The sequence below is a fragment of the Morone saxatilis genome, unplaced genomic scaffold, assembly GCF_004916995.1.
Source record: "Morone saxatilis isolate NCDOM2014 unplaced genomic scaffold, NCSU_SB_2.0 Contig17, whole genome shotgun sequence".
In the NCBI taxonomy this organism is placed as follows: Eukaryota; Metazoa; Chordata; class Actinopteri; family Moronidae; genus Morone; species Morone saxatilis.
In genome coordinates, this window is record NW_023339729.1 from 25,008,558 (window position 1) to 25,024,009 (window position 15,452).

The 15,452-nt window shown below is 40.3% G+C and overlaps 1 protein-coding gene across 1 annotated transcript in view; it reads left to right on the forward strand.

The window, feature by feature from the left end:
- Positions 1-1,714: 1,714 nt before the first annotated feature.
- The window catches only part of LOC118326435 (MORN repeat-containing protein 4-like), a gene marked incomplete at its 5' end in the record, with an annotated part of 18,730 nt that continues 4,992 nt past the window's right edge, over positions 1,715-15,452 (forward strand). Inside the window, 3 exon segments of the mRNA XM_035659428.1 lie at positions 1,715-1,789; positions 11,070-11,184; positions 14,626-14,735. Coding sequence (XP_035515321.1) covers positions 1,723-1,789; positions 11,070-11,184; positions 14,626-14,735 — 292 coding nt within the window.

Genomic DNA, 15,452 nt, shown 5'->3' on the forward strand with positions numbered 1-15,452 from the left:
GGAGAGAGGAGGAGAGGAGAGGGGAGGAGGGGAGAGGGGAGGAAAGGGGAGGAGAGGAGAGGAGAGGGGAGGGGAGTAGAGGAGAGGAGAGGAGAGGAGAGGAGGGGGGAGGAGAGGGGAGGGGAGGAGAGCCCCCAGAGACGCACAGTAAACATAGCTGTGTGTGCAACTGGCAATGTAAAGTGTCAAACAGCTACAGTAAACACAGACAGGAGACAAAGGGGGGGGGGGGTCCCTGATCACAAAGGGGAAGACTAAATTAATAAAACTAAAACACCTCTGTGTGTTCGGCCCTACCACAGCGCCGTTACCAGCAGGTCATGTAGGGCCCAGGGTCAGGTAAGGGACCCCACAGTGAGGCAGTTCTACACCTTATCTGCCCGTTACTGCCCTACAGTGTGTGGTCCAAAGCGTGCGGACACCCCTGCATGCCAGGTGGTCCACTGCTATTTAGAAATGTAAAAACACACCTGTGGCCTGTGGCGTGCATCAAATCAGCTGCGTAGACCTTTTTCACAGCAGCCATTTTAATATGAAATAGTAGGGCAAACACAGGCATTACCGATAATAATAAATGAATAATTAGGATTTTGTTCCATTTAGTGTAGCAGCACCCTGACTGGAACCTTAACTAACATCATTGGTAACACCTGTGTTTATCCTATTATTTATATAGAAATGGCTGCTGTGAAAAAGGTCTGTTGTTTTCTGTGCTGGTTCACACACTGTTGGCATCTTGAGACTTGTCATTGCAGGATATGCTGTTGTCCTATTGCACAGTGCTGACGTGCATCAGCTGTCCAGAGGAGGATACATTTTATCACTTTCACTTCCTGGATTGACATTCCAGCCAGTACCAATGCTACATGTAGCTAAGCTTTAACTACATTTCCCAGTAGCAGTTGGGTGGCGTAGCAAACTTTTTAAATACCAAGTACCGGGGTAGTGCGCCCAAAAGCTACATTAAATCGGCACATTTTTTTATAATCTATTAATTTTTTGGGTGATTTATCAACCACAAGTGACAATCATTTGTTGTTTCCAGCTTCTCAGATATGATGATTTCATAATTTTCTGTGTTTAATGAACAGTAAGTCTGTGTTCAGACAAAGAAACCATGTGTGAAATGGTGATGGGCTTGTTTCAACAGTTTACAACTTAAAGCAGCAACAAGGAACCCTCATTGTGTGTTGATTCTGGCGGCCCCTGTGGCCAAAAGTGGTAGTGTTTCCACCACTATGTTTCATTGATTTCAAGGGGAATCTGATTAAGAATAACTCTATAGAAACAACCAATCTTCTCCTTTATGGTCTCGTTTCCTTTTGCATCAGTGACTGTTTCATAGCCAGTTAAAAACTCCTTGTAGTTCGTTTAAACAATGGTTTTATTAATAGTAAGATCATTGAAGGAGTAATATGTACTTTCTATCCGACAACTGTGAGCCAGGCCTTTTACCCAACATCAGTGTCGGGCCTCACTAACGCTCATGTGGCTGAATGGGAGCTTATCCCTGAAGAGTCTTTGAAGAGTCTTGTTGTTTGGGGTTGTTGGGGCAGTTTCTGTGGCTGGCTGTGAATACACTGCAGCGTTCAAAAACTAGCAATTAACCCATGGTGTCCCAGCTCTGTGTGTGTGTGTGTGTGTGTGTGTGTGTCAGGATGTCAGAGCATCAGGTGATAAGCTCCAGGTAGTGACCACGGTTTCTGTGTGACAGCAGGACCCATGACCCTGACACGAGGTTCCTTCAGCTACTCCAATGGCGAGGAGTACCACGGCGAATGGAAAGAAGGCAAGACTGACCTGCTCACTCACCCGTCCATCCTCCATCACTGGCTGCAATTGCATGTACAGCAGACGTGTTGTTTCAGTGTGATTAAGACACTAATGCATGTAAGACTGAGCCCATGTAACCGCACTTGTATGTGATTCATGTAATAACAGCGACATACTGTATGTGGAGTGCTCACACTTTATTTGCATTAACAGACACCAGCTGGGACATGTTTACAGCTTAGTGATGTTTCTTGATCTGAGGTCAGTCGCTGTAAGGACAGTGGTGAGGGAGAGCACAGGCTGAAAGAGGCAATGAGAGGTGAAGCATAGATATCTTACAGGTTTTAAACAGGTTGCAAGAACAGTCAGGAGAACATTTTTCAGAACATTTCAACACATTTGGGTCTGTTGAAAAATCCAAATAAATACTAATGTAAATGGACAGAATTCAATCAATTTACTCCTAACAGGAACAACAATCAGAATCACATCAGTTGTCAGTGACAGTAAGGGTGAATGTACAAGGAATTCAGATGTGCTGGGTCTCTTATTATTATTATTATTATTATTATTATTATTAATAATAATAAAATGTAGGTAAAAAGGTGAATTATGTAATGCATGTAAAATAATTAAGTATTAAAAAGTCGTGTATAAAACAAAACAGAAACTGAGGAGATGGGTCTTTTTCTTGTTAATGCACTTGGTTACCGGTCAGTAATGGAAAACAGCCACCTTCATATCAAGAGTTGTAGCCTTTGTTCCAGCGTGCTTGCTTTGGACTTTCCAAGGCTGAGCAGTATGACCATGGATGAATTATAAGAACTGGATAAAGCCGCGCTGCTCAGCTTTGCTTCCAGTTTTTACCAGTGGCCACTCGAACTGACAAACAAGGTAAATTCTTTTGATCATGAATAGTTTTATTATTTTCTTTTATTATTTACTTATTTTATTGTGTTTGATCTTTTTGAGGGTTACATTTGTAAAACTTCCCTCGAGCCGAGAAGAGAACTCGAGTGGGAACTCGCGGATGGGAAAGTAGAAACACTACTGCGCATAGGTCACCACATAACCAGGAAGTAAAACTATAAAGAAGAGGCTCGTCTACCAAGACAGCGCAACAATACGCAGAGCGAATGCGAGTGACTGTGGAGCCTTTCGGCTCCGCTCTCAGTGAGATCGGACAAAGCTTTCCCCAAGTTCTCCCACTATCCCTTCAACGCGGAGTATGTTAGTTGGGTTCAGAAGTTTTTTAAGTGTTTCTTTCGCATCTACACCGAGCCTTGCGGGAGACTAACACAGCGGTGAAGGCCCAGCCTCCAGGCACTTGCTTGTTCCCTTTCCGGGCCTGGATCCCAAATGAGAACCCGTTCTCCCATATCTAGGCAAGTTCCCAACGGTGCCAGTCTGCAGCGCCTAGTCTGGCTCCTTACCTGGGACCAAATGTCCATATGAGACCTATCTGACTCTCCCAAGTCAAATTAAGGGCTATAAGAAGTCTTTACAGGATTGGAGGAACAGTTGATTCCCAAATAGAAAATTAAGTCACAATCATTCCTTCAGTTCAGTAAGTGATTCTGGAGAAATCCAATAACATGACAAAAAGACCTCGATATAGAGCAAACAACGGCATAGCAGATAAAGTAACCGCCATTAGCTAGGTTGGGGGTTAGCATAATGTCGCTTAAGTTGCTTCTTTGCAGCTAATGCATGAGTGCATAGTTAGCGTTGTGTGGCTCGGTCCGATCCGACAGAGCCAGGGCTGTGTACAACCAGATTTGTTTTCTGTGCACACACAGAGCGTAAAGCTAGCAGGCTGTGAGGAGATATTCACTACATTGGAAAAAAGTGCACCTAGAATTAATTCAATTACCTAGAATTGCTTACCCGACCTTTAAGTTGGTAGAAACATCTAAAAAGTGAGTGACAACCTAACCCTATGTTGGATGGATGTCCACAAAGCATGTTTCAAATTTTTAAGTATAATTGTTTGTTTGAGGGGTAGGAAATACATTCATTTGTGTGTATCCTCACAGATCCTCAAGGATTCACACAATGCAAAGTCAGACTGCATGCAAACAACTTCTGTTTGATCCACAGGAACCCCTCTATGTTTCACAGACTGAGAACGCACCCACCGACAGTACATTCCTGAGGTTGCTGCTCATTCTCAAGTCTTGTTCCATTTGTCATAATAATGATGCGATGAATTTCAGATAAGGTTGTGAGTTTGAGAGCAGTGTTGCATAGACGTTTTCACAGCAGAGCAGGCATTCCTCTGGAACGTGTCTGATGCCAGTGCTATCATACAGTGGACATTTGGCCTTATAGATGCCTCCCTATGGTAATATTTCCTTGTGAATGCAGTGTTTTTTATCATAACACAGCTTCAGTAGAAGCCAGAGAGATGTGATTTACACTTGAGTTAGGTCGCGTTCAGGCCGACTGTAGCCCTGCAGCAAGGGGGTCAATGCAGGAGAACCAAGCAAGTTTTCTGGCAAGGCACTGCTCTGGCACCTTCCTGGTAGATCACTTTGTAACATGAACACACTCAATATTTTCTTCAGTTACAATAAAATTGTTGCTGCTGTGATTTGTAAAATCCCAACAAACCATTGTGCGGTGTTTGGGTGTCTGATAATCCTTTAAACACATTAATCTGTTACTCAAGCTGGACTTCCTGGATCATATTTCATGTCTCACTGATACCTTGAACAACGCAGCCCCCTGCTTTGTTTTAATGCAGGGCTGATTTCAGTCTTAAGGATATCTATTAGGATAAAATGGGAACATCAGCAAATGTAATTGAAAAAAAGATTGTGCTAAAAGAAAGTTGTATCTAGCAGCTTTTAAGGAGTGACCGGAGAGATTTCATGTCAGGCTGGAGGCTCAGAAGAAAAGTGGGTGTACTGTAAATGAGTCACAACAGCCAAGCTAGCTGGCTTTTAAATGAAACCTGCAGTGGCACAGATTGCTTTTAATAAGCAAAAAACAGAAAGGGGTGTCAAACTGAAGTCAGTAACGGCATGAAAATGTACACACATATGCACACACAGACCATCTGGTGCCAGTGAGCCCGCTGAGACAGGATATCACACTACCTTAACCAGTATTTGCAGTTTGAAAAAAACACTTAGACAACCTTAAGGGCAAGGTTAAACAAAGAACAAAAGTTTGGCACTAAAGCGGGCGTGAAGCTGCGGGGAGAAACATACGGTCTGTGCACGGTTAGCAAAAAACTGTTAAACTGGTTTGGCTGCGATGCTCTGATATGCTCAGGTTTTCGTTCACAGCAGTGTGTTTTTTTTTAGCACAGACGTTTCTAAGTGATGACTGGAGAAATTAGTCCACTAATAGAGCAGATGCAGCTCTGTGTTAGCTGTTCTGCCAGGATTTATTAGCACTGTGTCGATTTATTGTCACATTTATTATCATTAAAATACAAGAAAAGTAGAAATACCATACATTCACTATATATATTAAAGAATACAGTTCCTGTTCTGGAGCTTTTAATCGTTTCACATGATCGTTGAGAGGAAAACTGCAGATGATTAAATTTTCAAAAAATCTCTCCTCTTAGTAGCTATTCCCAAAACATCACAGTCTTCATCAGAACGTTTAAGCCTACATGGAAGAAAAGTGGTTGAAGTGCTCAGAAAAATGGAAATTACAGTTCCATGAGAGGGAGGATAGAAGATCTTGTGATATTGAAAGCTGAGGAACAAATATTGGATCTGTGGTAAAATGTCCTAAACTCAAATCTAACGTACATTTTTTGTATGCTGCACCTTTCTTTAGTGAAAAAGGCTGAAAGATACAGTCAGAGGTGTAGTGCTATTTCTGTGTGTGCGTCATACGTGCAGTTAAGTTGTGGCCCGTTTTGGAGGTTATGTAACCTGTTGTTCTTACGGTGGCAGGTTTACATACATTAGTCAACTATAAACGCCAACGTGATCAAATAGACTAGGTTTCTGCATTTAAATCTTTAATAGTTAACATTAGCTAGCTATAGACTGGAGAGAAAGTTATTTAATTCACTGTTCCGCTCAAAGGCTACCGGCAGCTGAACCTGCATTTCAAAGTACCCTTGAGCAAGTTACTGAACCCCGAATTGGTCCCGATGCTCCCATCAGCGTATGAATGTGTGTGAACGTGGGATGTAGAGTAAAGCTATCCATTTACCATTTAAAAAACTGTTCCATATTCTATTTCAGTTGTTCCTGTATGGTTCGGCAGCACTATGGATACGGTCTAACACTCCATAATAAAGGAAGAACCTTGAGTTTATAACTTCTTATCACACATATTCTAAAATTGTTTGGAAACATAACACATTTTGTGCAAGTGTTGCTGTTTTGCATCTTGAACAAAGTCAGTTTTATCATGAGAAAGACTTATATATCGCTCCCTCTTCACCCATTTACATATAAATGTGTTTTTTTACCAGCTTAATAACTTTTTAATTAAATATCTCCCCTCCTTGTGCAATTCCAAGTGTAAACAGAGTTTAAGTAATTGGAATATATTTTGTAGCACTTCACATATCATTTCATAAAACACACTCTTTTTCTGGCATGTCCAAAATGCCAAATTCTGTTGATTTCAAGTGGAATTAACACCGCTGGCTTTGCTCTGTCGTATGTAATTGAATGTGTGTTGGGAGGTGTTGTCAGGAACACAGATTGACGCGTGTCGTGTCTCTGCGTCCATGCATGCAAAGTCACTGTTTGCACACAAACATGTAGGTGTGTGTCGGACAGAGGTCTACGGTGTCACATGAATAATTCAGCGGAGCGCTGGTTGAAGACAGGCCCGGGGGCTATCAGGTTACAGGAAGTCGGATGGGTACATCCACAACAGCCAAGGCCTAGCCAGAAGCCATTTACTACTGTACTTCGCCCATGCAGTCATTTAACATCTATGCATTACCGCTATTGATTGACATAAAAGCCGGACAAATTCAGCTAAACCGTAATTAGCCGGAGACCATGACCCGACACAAGATTTGAGGGAGGCGTTACAAAGGAGCTGAAAGACAGATTAGAGACTGTCTGGAGGGATCAAATCCAAAGAGACGGAAAGGAAATTACTGTCCCCTGCTGCAGCAGTCCACTCATAATCTGTCCCCCCAGTAAAAACTAAACTGTTAGCTTCATAGTGGTCTGTAAAGTGCTTACACTTGATTTTATTATATTCAATAACACCATTCATACTTTGATGCTCCTGACGCTCAATGGAAGACACTGCTCTCGGCGTTGGAGGCCAGACGCCCGCAGCCTCTTTGACACTCACACACACTGTCATATTTCAGCGGCTAGTCCGTGAAATTTCCTCCTCGGGGCTCTCACTCGCCTGTCAGGGCTCCCGCAGGCCGAAGAGTTGGATTTAAGCCCCTGTTGGCCCTCTTCTTTACCATATATACTTAATGGAGTCCTGCTTGCGCCCACACACACACACACACACACATCTGCACATATGGATGCAGGATGTTTCAGAGGAAGAAAGACTTTGAAAATGGAATGCAGAGCTCCCGATTTAGTTTCTGCCAAATCTCTTTTCCAAATCTCCCGTGAAAACCCCGCTGAGATTAGGCAGAGAGCAGCACTTTAAGCAGCCCTGACAGATGGACTGCCTAATTTACTTTGCCATTAGCTGGGAGCAGGGGACAACACTCACTAGGCTCACCCTTGCCTCACCCCCTGCCACGCAGCCCGCCTCCCCTCCTGTAAATCCCAATCCGTGTTAGGGTTTCCAAACCCCTGCCCCCCTCCAACTAGATCTTCCCCACTTCTCTCCTCTCCATCGGTTTCATGCCACTTGGCGAGCTCACAGTAAATCCGATTCCTCGCGTACAGCTGCCATGAGGAACCCAGGACCTCCTCAGCCCGTGTCCAACTGTGCCTCACATCCAGTTATTCTCCTAATGCCTGCTGGGCCTGCTAATAGAGGTTGGCAAGGAGAAATGCTCACTTCTTTCCCTCCCTGTCTCCTGCGAGTGCCATCCTCCTGATCCTGGAAATTAGTTGCAGAATTACTGGGAAAACTGGGTCTCACCTTCATAGGAACATTCTTAGAGGGCGTAAAATGAAAGGGGGCAGCTCACTTTTCTCAACTTCTGACTTAAAATAATAATGTACTTGCCTTCTGACATTTTTTTCCCATAATAGCTTCTGCTTTACCAAGAGAAACTCCTGCACACCTTCCAGTAATCCTCTGAAAGTCTCGTGTGTTATTCATGCTGAGATTTAACCTGCAGTTTGTCCGAACCTTATTGGATGTTTTTTCTTTCTGTGTTCTTTATACGTTCACCCGTTAGCTGAGTTCGTCACAAACTGTAGAACAACATGGAAATATGTGTTTAGGGTTAACCGCTTATTCTCCTCAATTGTCTCGAAGGAGAAAATCAAAATGGGTGAATCGGGATGAACCAGCTCTGACCACCACCGCTGACTGTGGTAGGATAAGAAACCTGTCAATCAAGCTAACACACTTTATAATTTACCCTCCAATTAGTCTTAATATATTCAAAAGCAGTTCATTATTCTTAGTAAGTAAGTTAATTATTATTTAGTTTGACAGGAGTTTAAGTGTTGAGCATCATACCAAAGATAAGATAGACTTTATTGATCCCACACTATGGAAATTTGCTGGTTACAGCAGCTCAAGACAAGAAATAAGACATATATGCACTATATACACCTTCTTATAGACCATTTTAGATTATTTTATCCCCTTGTGCCCTAACTGCAACAGACTTTTTACTCTTAACTAAAGACCTATTTATCAAGAAGCTGCAAGGATTTTTAACAGAGCCACATCACACCTGTTTTAACTCCCAGTATGTTTTACACCTCTTCCTCCCAACAGACAGCGAGTGAGCGAGTAGAGCACAAAAACATTTCTGTATAGTGGGAGACAGTTTAACTTCCAACAGCTCCCCAGTTTCCTTCCGAACCCCGAGCTTTTTGATGATATCCTTATGAAAAGGGTGCTGTACATCACGTGATCATTGTGCCCATGTTGACTGCCGACATTTTTAGCTGGTTGGAGGTGGAGCATGTGAGTTTTTTACACATGGAGCAGGTTAGGACATCTTCATTGGGAAAAACTGGAACGATTGGATGTTTGCTCATGGCCTCTAGTTAGGAACCGGTGTTTGAATGGATTTTAAGATCTTATTGATCACAAAAAAGACAAATAAAAGCACATGAAATTCTGGTGGGACTGTGAAGGGATCTTTAGATAAAGATATATATATAAAAAAATATATATAAACCTGCTTTGGGAATGCAATTAAGTATTGTATCCCTAACTCTGCAAACATCTGACCTCATTCACAAATGTTTTTCCTTAAATTTGTTGATAAAAATTGAAATAGATCAAAATAATCCTACTTTGGATTCATGAAAGGGGCACCGACCGCTGATTTGTTCTTACCCATGTGGAAATCTTTGTTCTTTAATTGGATGTCAGGCCATCAGTGGATACATGGGGACACTGTTCAAACAGCTACCAGCACTGAGAACATCCCACTGCAGAGGTCAGCTATCAAGGTCCGACACTCAGCCACTCAAATGACATTTGTGCTGGGAAGCAAGTTCTTCAGGTGTGACTCACTGTATTCAGCTATTCGCCTGTCTTATGGCCTGGAACGCTCCACAAGCCATACTAAGAGTCTGTGTGCATCAGCCCTGACCCATACATTTACAGATATTTTTTATTTTTAAGAAAAAATCTGATTTGTTTACTGCACGAATCTGCGCCTATAGATATTTTGTGAATAAACCACAGTGTCATTTTATTTACCTCCAGCGGCTTGCAGCCTTTAGAAGAACTGTATCTTTTTGTTTAGGGGAAGTGGGGAAAGTTCATAGTCATGTTTTGGCTTCAACCCTGTTTGTTATGGTTCCAGTTTGATCTTTTGTACTGGGATTCATGCCAAGGAGATGTCAGCGTTGCTCCAAAATAATGACATAAATAAAATGAACACAAGGGATACAATTCATGGTATGAAGCAGAAGGAAAATAACCTCCGCAAATGTTATATTTTAAAGCATACAATCAACTGTGCTTTTGAATTATTGATGTATCTCAGTAAACATTTGATCCCAAATTGGACTTTAACCTCTCAGTTCTCAAAAAGAATAACTACAACAATACACGCACAATGTCTGAGCTGTGCAGTAGGGTTGCTTTTGTTTCCACTTTATTTTCTGTTCAGGTTCAAGTGTAAGTCAGATGAATGCAATATTCTCATTTGTCCGAATGCATCATTTAACCCTGAGGAACGATTGTCTAGAGCTCTGCACCATAGAAAAAGGTTGTTTTCTAAACCATCCAGTCAATAACTTCGGAAATAAATATCTCAAAAAGCCAAATACGCTCACATCTTACCAAGGTTTCATTCTTCCATTTGGTGTTTTTGTTTTTGTTTTGTCTTGGAGGGTTTGTTAAAAATTTACCAAAAGAGCACAAAAATGACAAAGTTGTTTTATTTTTGACAGATTTTGTAGTCATTTTAAATTTCTTGGGTGGATGTTTTTTTCAGGCTTTGTGACTTTTTATTCCAGTGTGGTTCTGTTTTTACTGTTTGACGGTAATTTGTAGATCATTTATGGCACGTTGTAGTTTGTTGTTATTCCTGTGTATATTTGTGGTTCTTGAAGTTTGCTTTTAGTTCTTTGCGATGCTGTTTGTCTTTGTGGTTTTTGAGACTTAGTAGTGAGTTTCTACTGTAAGGCCGGCACAAGGTTAAATAGAATAATAAATAGAATATAATAAGGGGTGCCCTGATAGCTCACCTGCTAGAACTTCCATGTATCTAGGCTGGGTCCTTACTGCAGCTGCCCAGGGTTCGACTGCAAGCTGTGGCCCTTTGCTGGTTGTCTCTCTCTCTCTCTCTCTCTCTCTCTTTCTCTCCACCCTTTACTGACACTCTTCCAGCGTCTCTATCAATTAAAGTCAGCTGAGTTGGAGCTGTATACATTCCCAATTAAAGTTAATTAGCTGTTACTGTAGTATAAATGTACTTTACAAGATCAATTTCACAAAAACACAACAAATCTAATGACAATCCAGGCTTCATGTTTTGACGCACGATGGTCGCTCATGCTTTTTTTTTGGCACTTTCAACCTGACAGTTTCATAATTACCATCCAGTCCAGTTTGATTGATTGCCATCTCTTATTTTTTTGTGTCTTGTTGTTTTTGTTTTAGAAACTTCAGACTCTAAATGAGTCTGTGAAAAGCAGTTAATGGAAGGCACGTAACTCTGCTGTGTGTGCTTGCTGCTGCAGGTCTGCGTCATGGCCTGGGTCAGCTGACCTTCAGCGACGGGACGTGCTACACCGGGCAGTTTGAGAACGGCCTCTTCAAGGGCTGTGGGGTGCTGGTCTTCCCTGATGGCTCCAGGTCTGTGCTTCACTTCCTGTTTATCTGACCTTTAAAAATAAAATCACTCTTCTGCTTCATCTGTCTGTTTGTTTTGTCTGTGCTTCATTTTCATTTTCAAGTTTATTTTAATATTTTAATAATGCTTACCTGACAGCAATACAACCTGTCATAGATGGAGACATGTTCACAGCCAACGATTTTTTATTATTGATTCATCTGCCAATTATATTTCTGCTAGTAGTTTGTTTATGACAATGAAAACGGAGAAACAAATACCCATACAACTTCCTCAGAGCCCAAGGTATGTCTTAAAACGGTCTTTTTTTGTTCAAATGTCCAAAACCCAAAGATATTCACTTTAAAATGATATTTGACAAGAAAAGCAGTAACGTCTAATAAGCTGGAACCACAATGTTCACAATTTTTCTTGAAAAATTACTGAAATCATTAATTGATTGTCGGAATATTTGCCCATAGTCTTTCTGCCAATCAAGTCATCAGTTGTTTCAGCTCTAATTAACTTCTGCTCCATTAATTCTTCATCTTTGAAACCCCTGGCCCTGGTTGACTGCAGGGCTGCAAATACAGAATATTTTAATTACCAGTTATTCTGCAGATTATTTTTAGGATGAATTAATTCATTGTTCAGTCTATGAAATAAAGGGGGGTGGATTGTTTGATATTAGCATAGGTAGCGCCCCCTAAACACTGTATAAGGGCAGCTGGTGTGCCGTATGCAGACTAAAAATAAATTTATTAAAATAGTTAGATGCAGAGTAGAAGAAAAAAATATAAATATATAAATATAAGTATAAGCATAGTAATGTGTTGAATTATTGATGATATATATTGCACCAATCTAAAAGCAGCCGTCTCATAGTCCAAACTCCAAAAAAATCACTTTAATTACTCTAAAACTTAAAATGTAATCTTATTCTATCATACTCATCATTCAAGTTTAAAAACTCAACCACTCGTAAAATGTCCTCTTACCGAAGAGAAGAGCAAAAACAAGAAAAGCCTGGTGAATCCCAGAAATCAATCAGTTCTAACAAAATAAGAATTAAATTATGGATATGAACCAAAATCAGAGAAAATTTGTTCGTATTTTACTTCTTGCATGAAGTCCTAAAGCCAAGGATTTCGTCAAATATCATATTTTGTTGGACGAAAAGTTAAAAACCCCAGAAACAGCAAAAAAGCAACACATCTTAGAAGCTGGAGGTTTTGTGTGATGAATTATGATGAATTGATTGTCAAAAAGGTTCAATTTGTGTCAGTTCTTTTTCTGATAAAGTTTCATGGTCATTACAATTATTAATGTCTCCAACAGGAAGGTCGTTAAAAGTGAGTTCAGGTGCCTTCAGTCTTTTTTGTATGTTGAAATATAATGAAAGAAGCCAATGACATTTAGTGTAGCACAAAATTAGATCTCCCACCCTTCACCCCACGGCTCACTCAACAAACCACACATATGCAGAAAGTGAGAAAGATCCTTTCTTACTTTTAAATTGTTTTCATCGGCTCAACATTTTGAAAGTTCTTCCTTGCTGCAGAAACATCTACTACACTTTTTTAATTTATTTATCAGAAAAGACTTTAATTATAAGATGTCACTCTGTGACCCTTATAATAGATAATAAAAGAAATTATTTCCTCCTCAATTCAGAGGGTTTCTCTTTTTTAAATTTGTGTTTAGTGGAGGTGAAATGTTTAAGAAACAAAGTGTAGCCTGTTCAAGGACATGTGCTGAAAAAAACAGCTTAGCTTAGGGAACATGTTTTCAAGTGTTTAATGAGTATTACGCAGAACATCTCGTCTTTGATGGAACAGGCTTGAATGGAGGCTCTGAAAAGTTTGGACCTTGTTCCTTCACATGCAGGGGACAGCTGCTGTGGTCACAGCCGCTTCAATAGGTTCCTAAGTCTTATATGAAAAAGTGGAGATTGTCTGATGGTGTTTTGAGCACTAAATCAAAATTCCTTTTAATCTGGGGAAAAATCAAATGCAGTTAAATGTTACTGTGCCTAAGCCCAAGTAAGACTCTAATGATTCCTTTTTAAATCAATTTGGTTTTGAGTTAATTCATTTAATTTTACTTTTTATCATTGTGAAGCTTATTACGACCCAGCTCGTAAAGGGAAAAGAGAAGTTAAATCAGTTATTTATTATAAGGAGATCAGATTTCTTTTACAGACAGAAAAAGGTGAGGCAAAAACTGCAGAGGAATTATTGTTTAAATTAAATACATATAACCAAAAGAGAACTCCTAGAGCTTAAAACTAACTACCTGAAATAAAGAAACATTAAGGAAAATCCTCTCCATCTAAGTTTACTAATCAAAACCAAAACCAGCCAAAACAGCACCGCTAAACCAGTGTTTCTAGACACAGACATTCTGCGTATGTGTATGTATGCCCAGCAGGTAGCAGACAATGCCTTAGTTCTAGTTTCTAGAGAGCACACAGATTGTATTGTACTTTTGCTGCTGCCGTCGTTCACTGCCTCTGGATTGTTTCTTGAGATGTTACTGATGAAGGTTGCGACATGTTTCATATTCCAAAGAGTGGAAGCAGCTATGGTGATTCACTCATAGCACGCTCCATTATCAAGAGATATAAAAGGCTGTTTATGAGCCAGGGCGTATTGGTTATATGCTTTTATGGTTTGCATTTAAGTGAAACTATTGATGTTGGATTGAACAATTTTCTTCTTGCTTTTGTGTCTATTTCTGATATATATTGCTATTGTTTTATCACCCAGGCACACTGTTTTCATGCTGTTCATTCAAAAAAGGCTGAAATTCTGCACTATTTTACCTGTAAAAGTTCTTTGTATAAAGAGGAATGTTTGATTATAAATAGTCATGATGTACAGAATCATAGATGTGTTTGTTGTGCTGCTTCACACACTGTAGTTGGCTGTGTTGTGATATTATTATCACTGCATTATCTGGAGTCAATTATGCTGTAGTTCTGTCAACTCTAATTCACCGTTTCTGAACTAGCAGAGAAGCAAGCAGAGAAGTAATAAAAAATGCAACATTTGTCACCTTTATGTGTGTGATTCTAAGGATTTGCTTTAAGAAGCTGAAAAAGAGCAACAAGATATTTTAGAAAGCGTTTTAGATTCTGCATGCAGAACAGATCTGACACCGTTATGTGCTGCATTTTTCTGCTGCCGCTCTAAGCTCTATATGTTTAAGAAATGTTTTGATACTATGTAAGTCACAAATAGCTTTTCCCATTTTCCATTTTCATGCCTAAAATTCCAAACAATGTCGTTATTGATCACGTACCTATAAAAGCATTCCTCGTGCTTTTGAAAAGCATCCCTCCTCGCCCTCCCCTCAGCTCTTTTCCTTACAACTCTTAAACTATTTAAGTTAGAAAGCGCTATTATAGGAATGTGGGATCTTTCTCTAATTTTTAAATGTGTTTCATGTGAATGTTTTTTTAGGTATGAAGGTGAATTTGTTCAGGGCAAATTTCAAGGTGCCGGCGTCTTCACTCGCTTCGACGGGATGAGGTTTGAGGGCGAGTTTAAAAGCGGATGCGTGGATGGCTACGGTAAGCCTTCAACTCATTTTCCTCAGAAAGGTACATTTGACCCAGAATGTTGTTATTTTTAAGATATTTTACACCAGCATTTCTGAGAGTGGGGGCTTCCTAAAGGGTGAAAACTGTCAGGAGGCATACTCTGTAAACTTGACCAACATCCACGTCAAATTGATGCTTTCAATAGAATAGCATAGCGGTGTGTATTTTCAGCTTCAGTTATTTTCATACATGGTTGAACCAATTTGATTTGGAATTGTGGGTGTTATTTTTTCTCTGGTTGGGGTATTAATACTGAAGGATTTTATGAGAAATCTACTTACATGAGTCACTTTACTCAGCTCGCCTACTCAAGGTAAAGCAAGTAACTGAGTGCAACTCTGAGAAAGTGTGCCAGGGCTCAGGCCACTATTTGGGACAATAAAAGCCCAACACAGAAAGGCAGAGGAGAGAAACATGGTTTCATCTCAGAGTATGTAATAAAGACTAGTCTCAATATACTTTTGTAATTTACAAAAGATTGAGATTACAAAACGTGCTCCGTGTGTGCACATGTACCGATACCGACTGATACCTGAACTCTGCAGATCGGATGATACCAATACAGTATACAGTATATTAGTACTGTTTAACAAGCATACACTACTAAGCCTGTATGATTGCTATCATTGTTGTATGGCCTTTGTCAGAATCATCATTTATGGCCAGGACTCCCTTGAAAAAGAGATT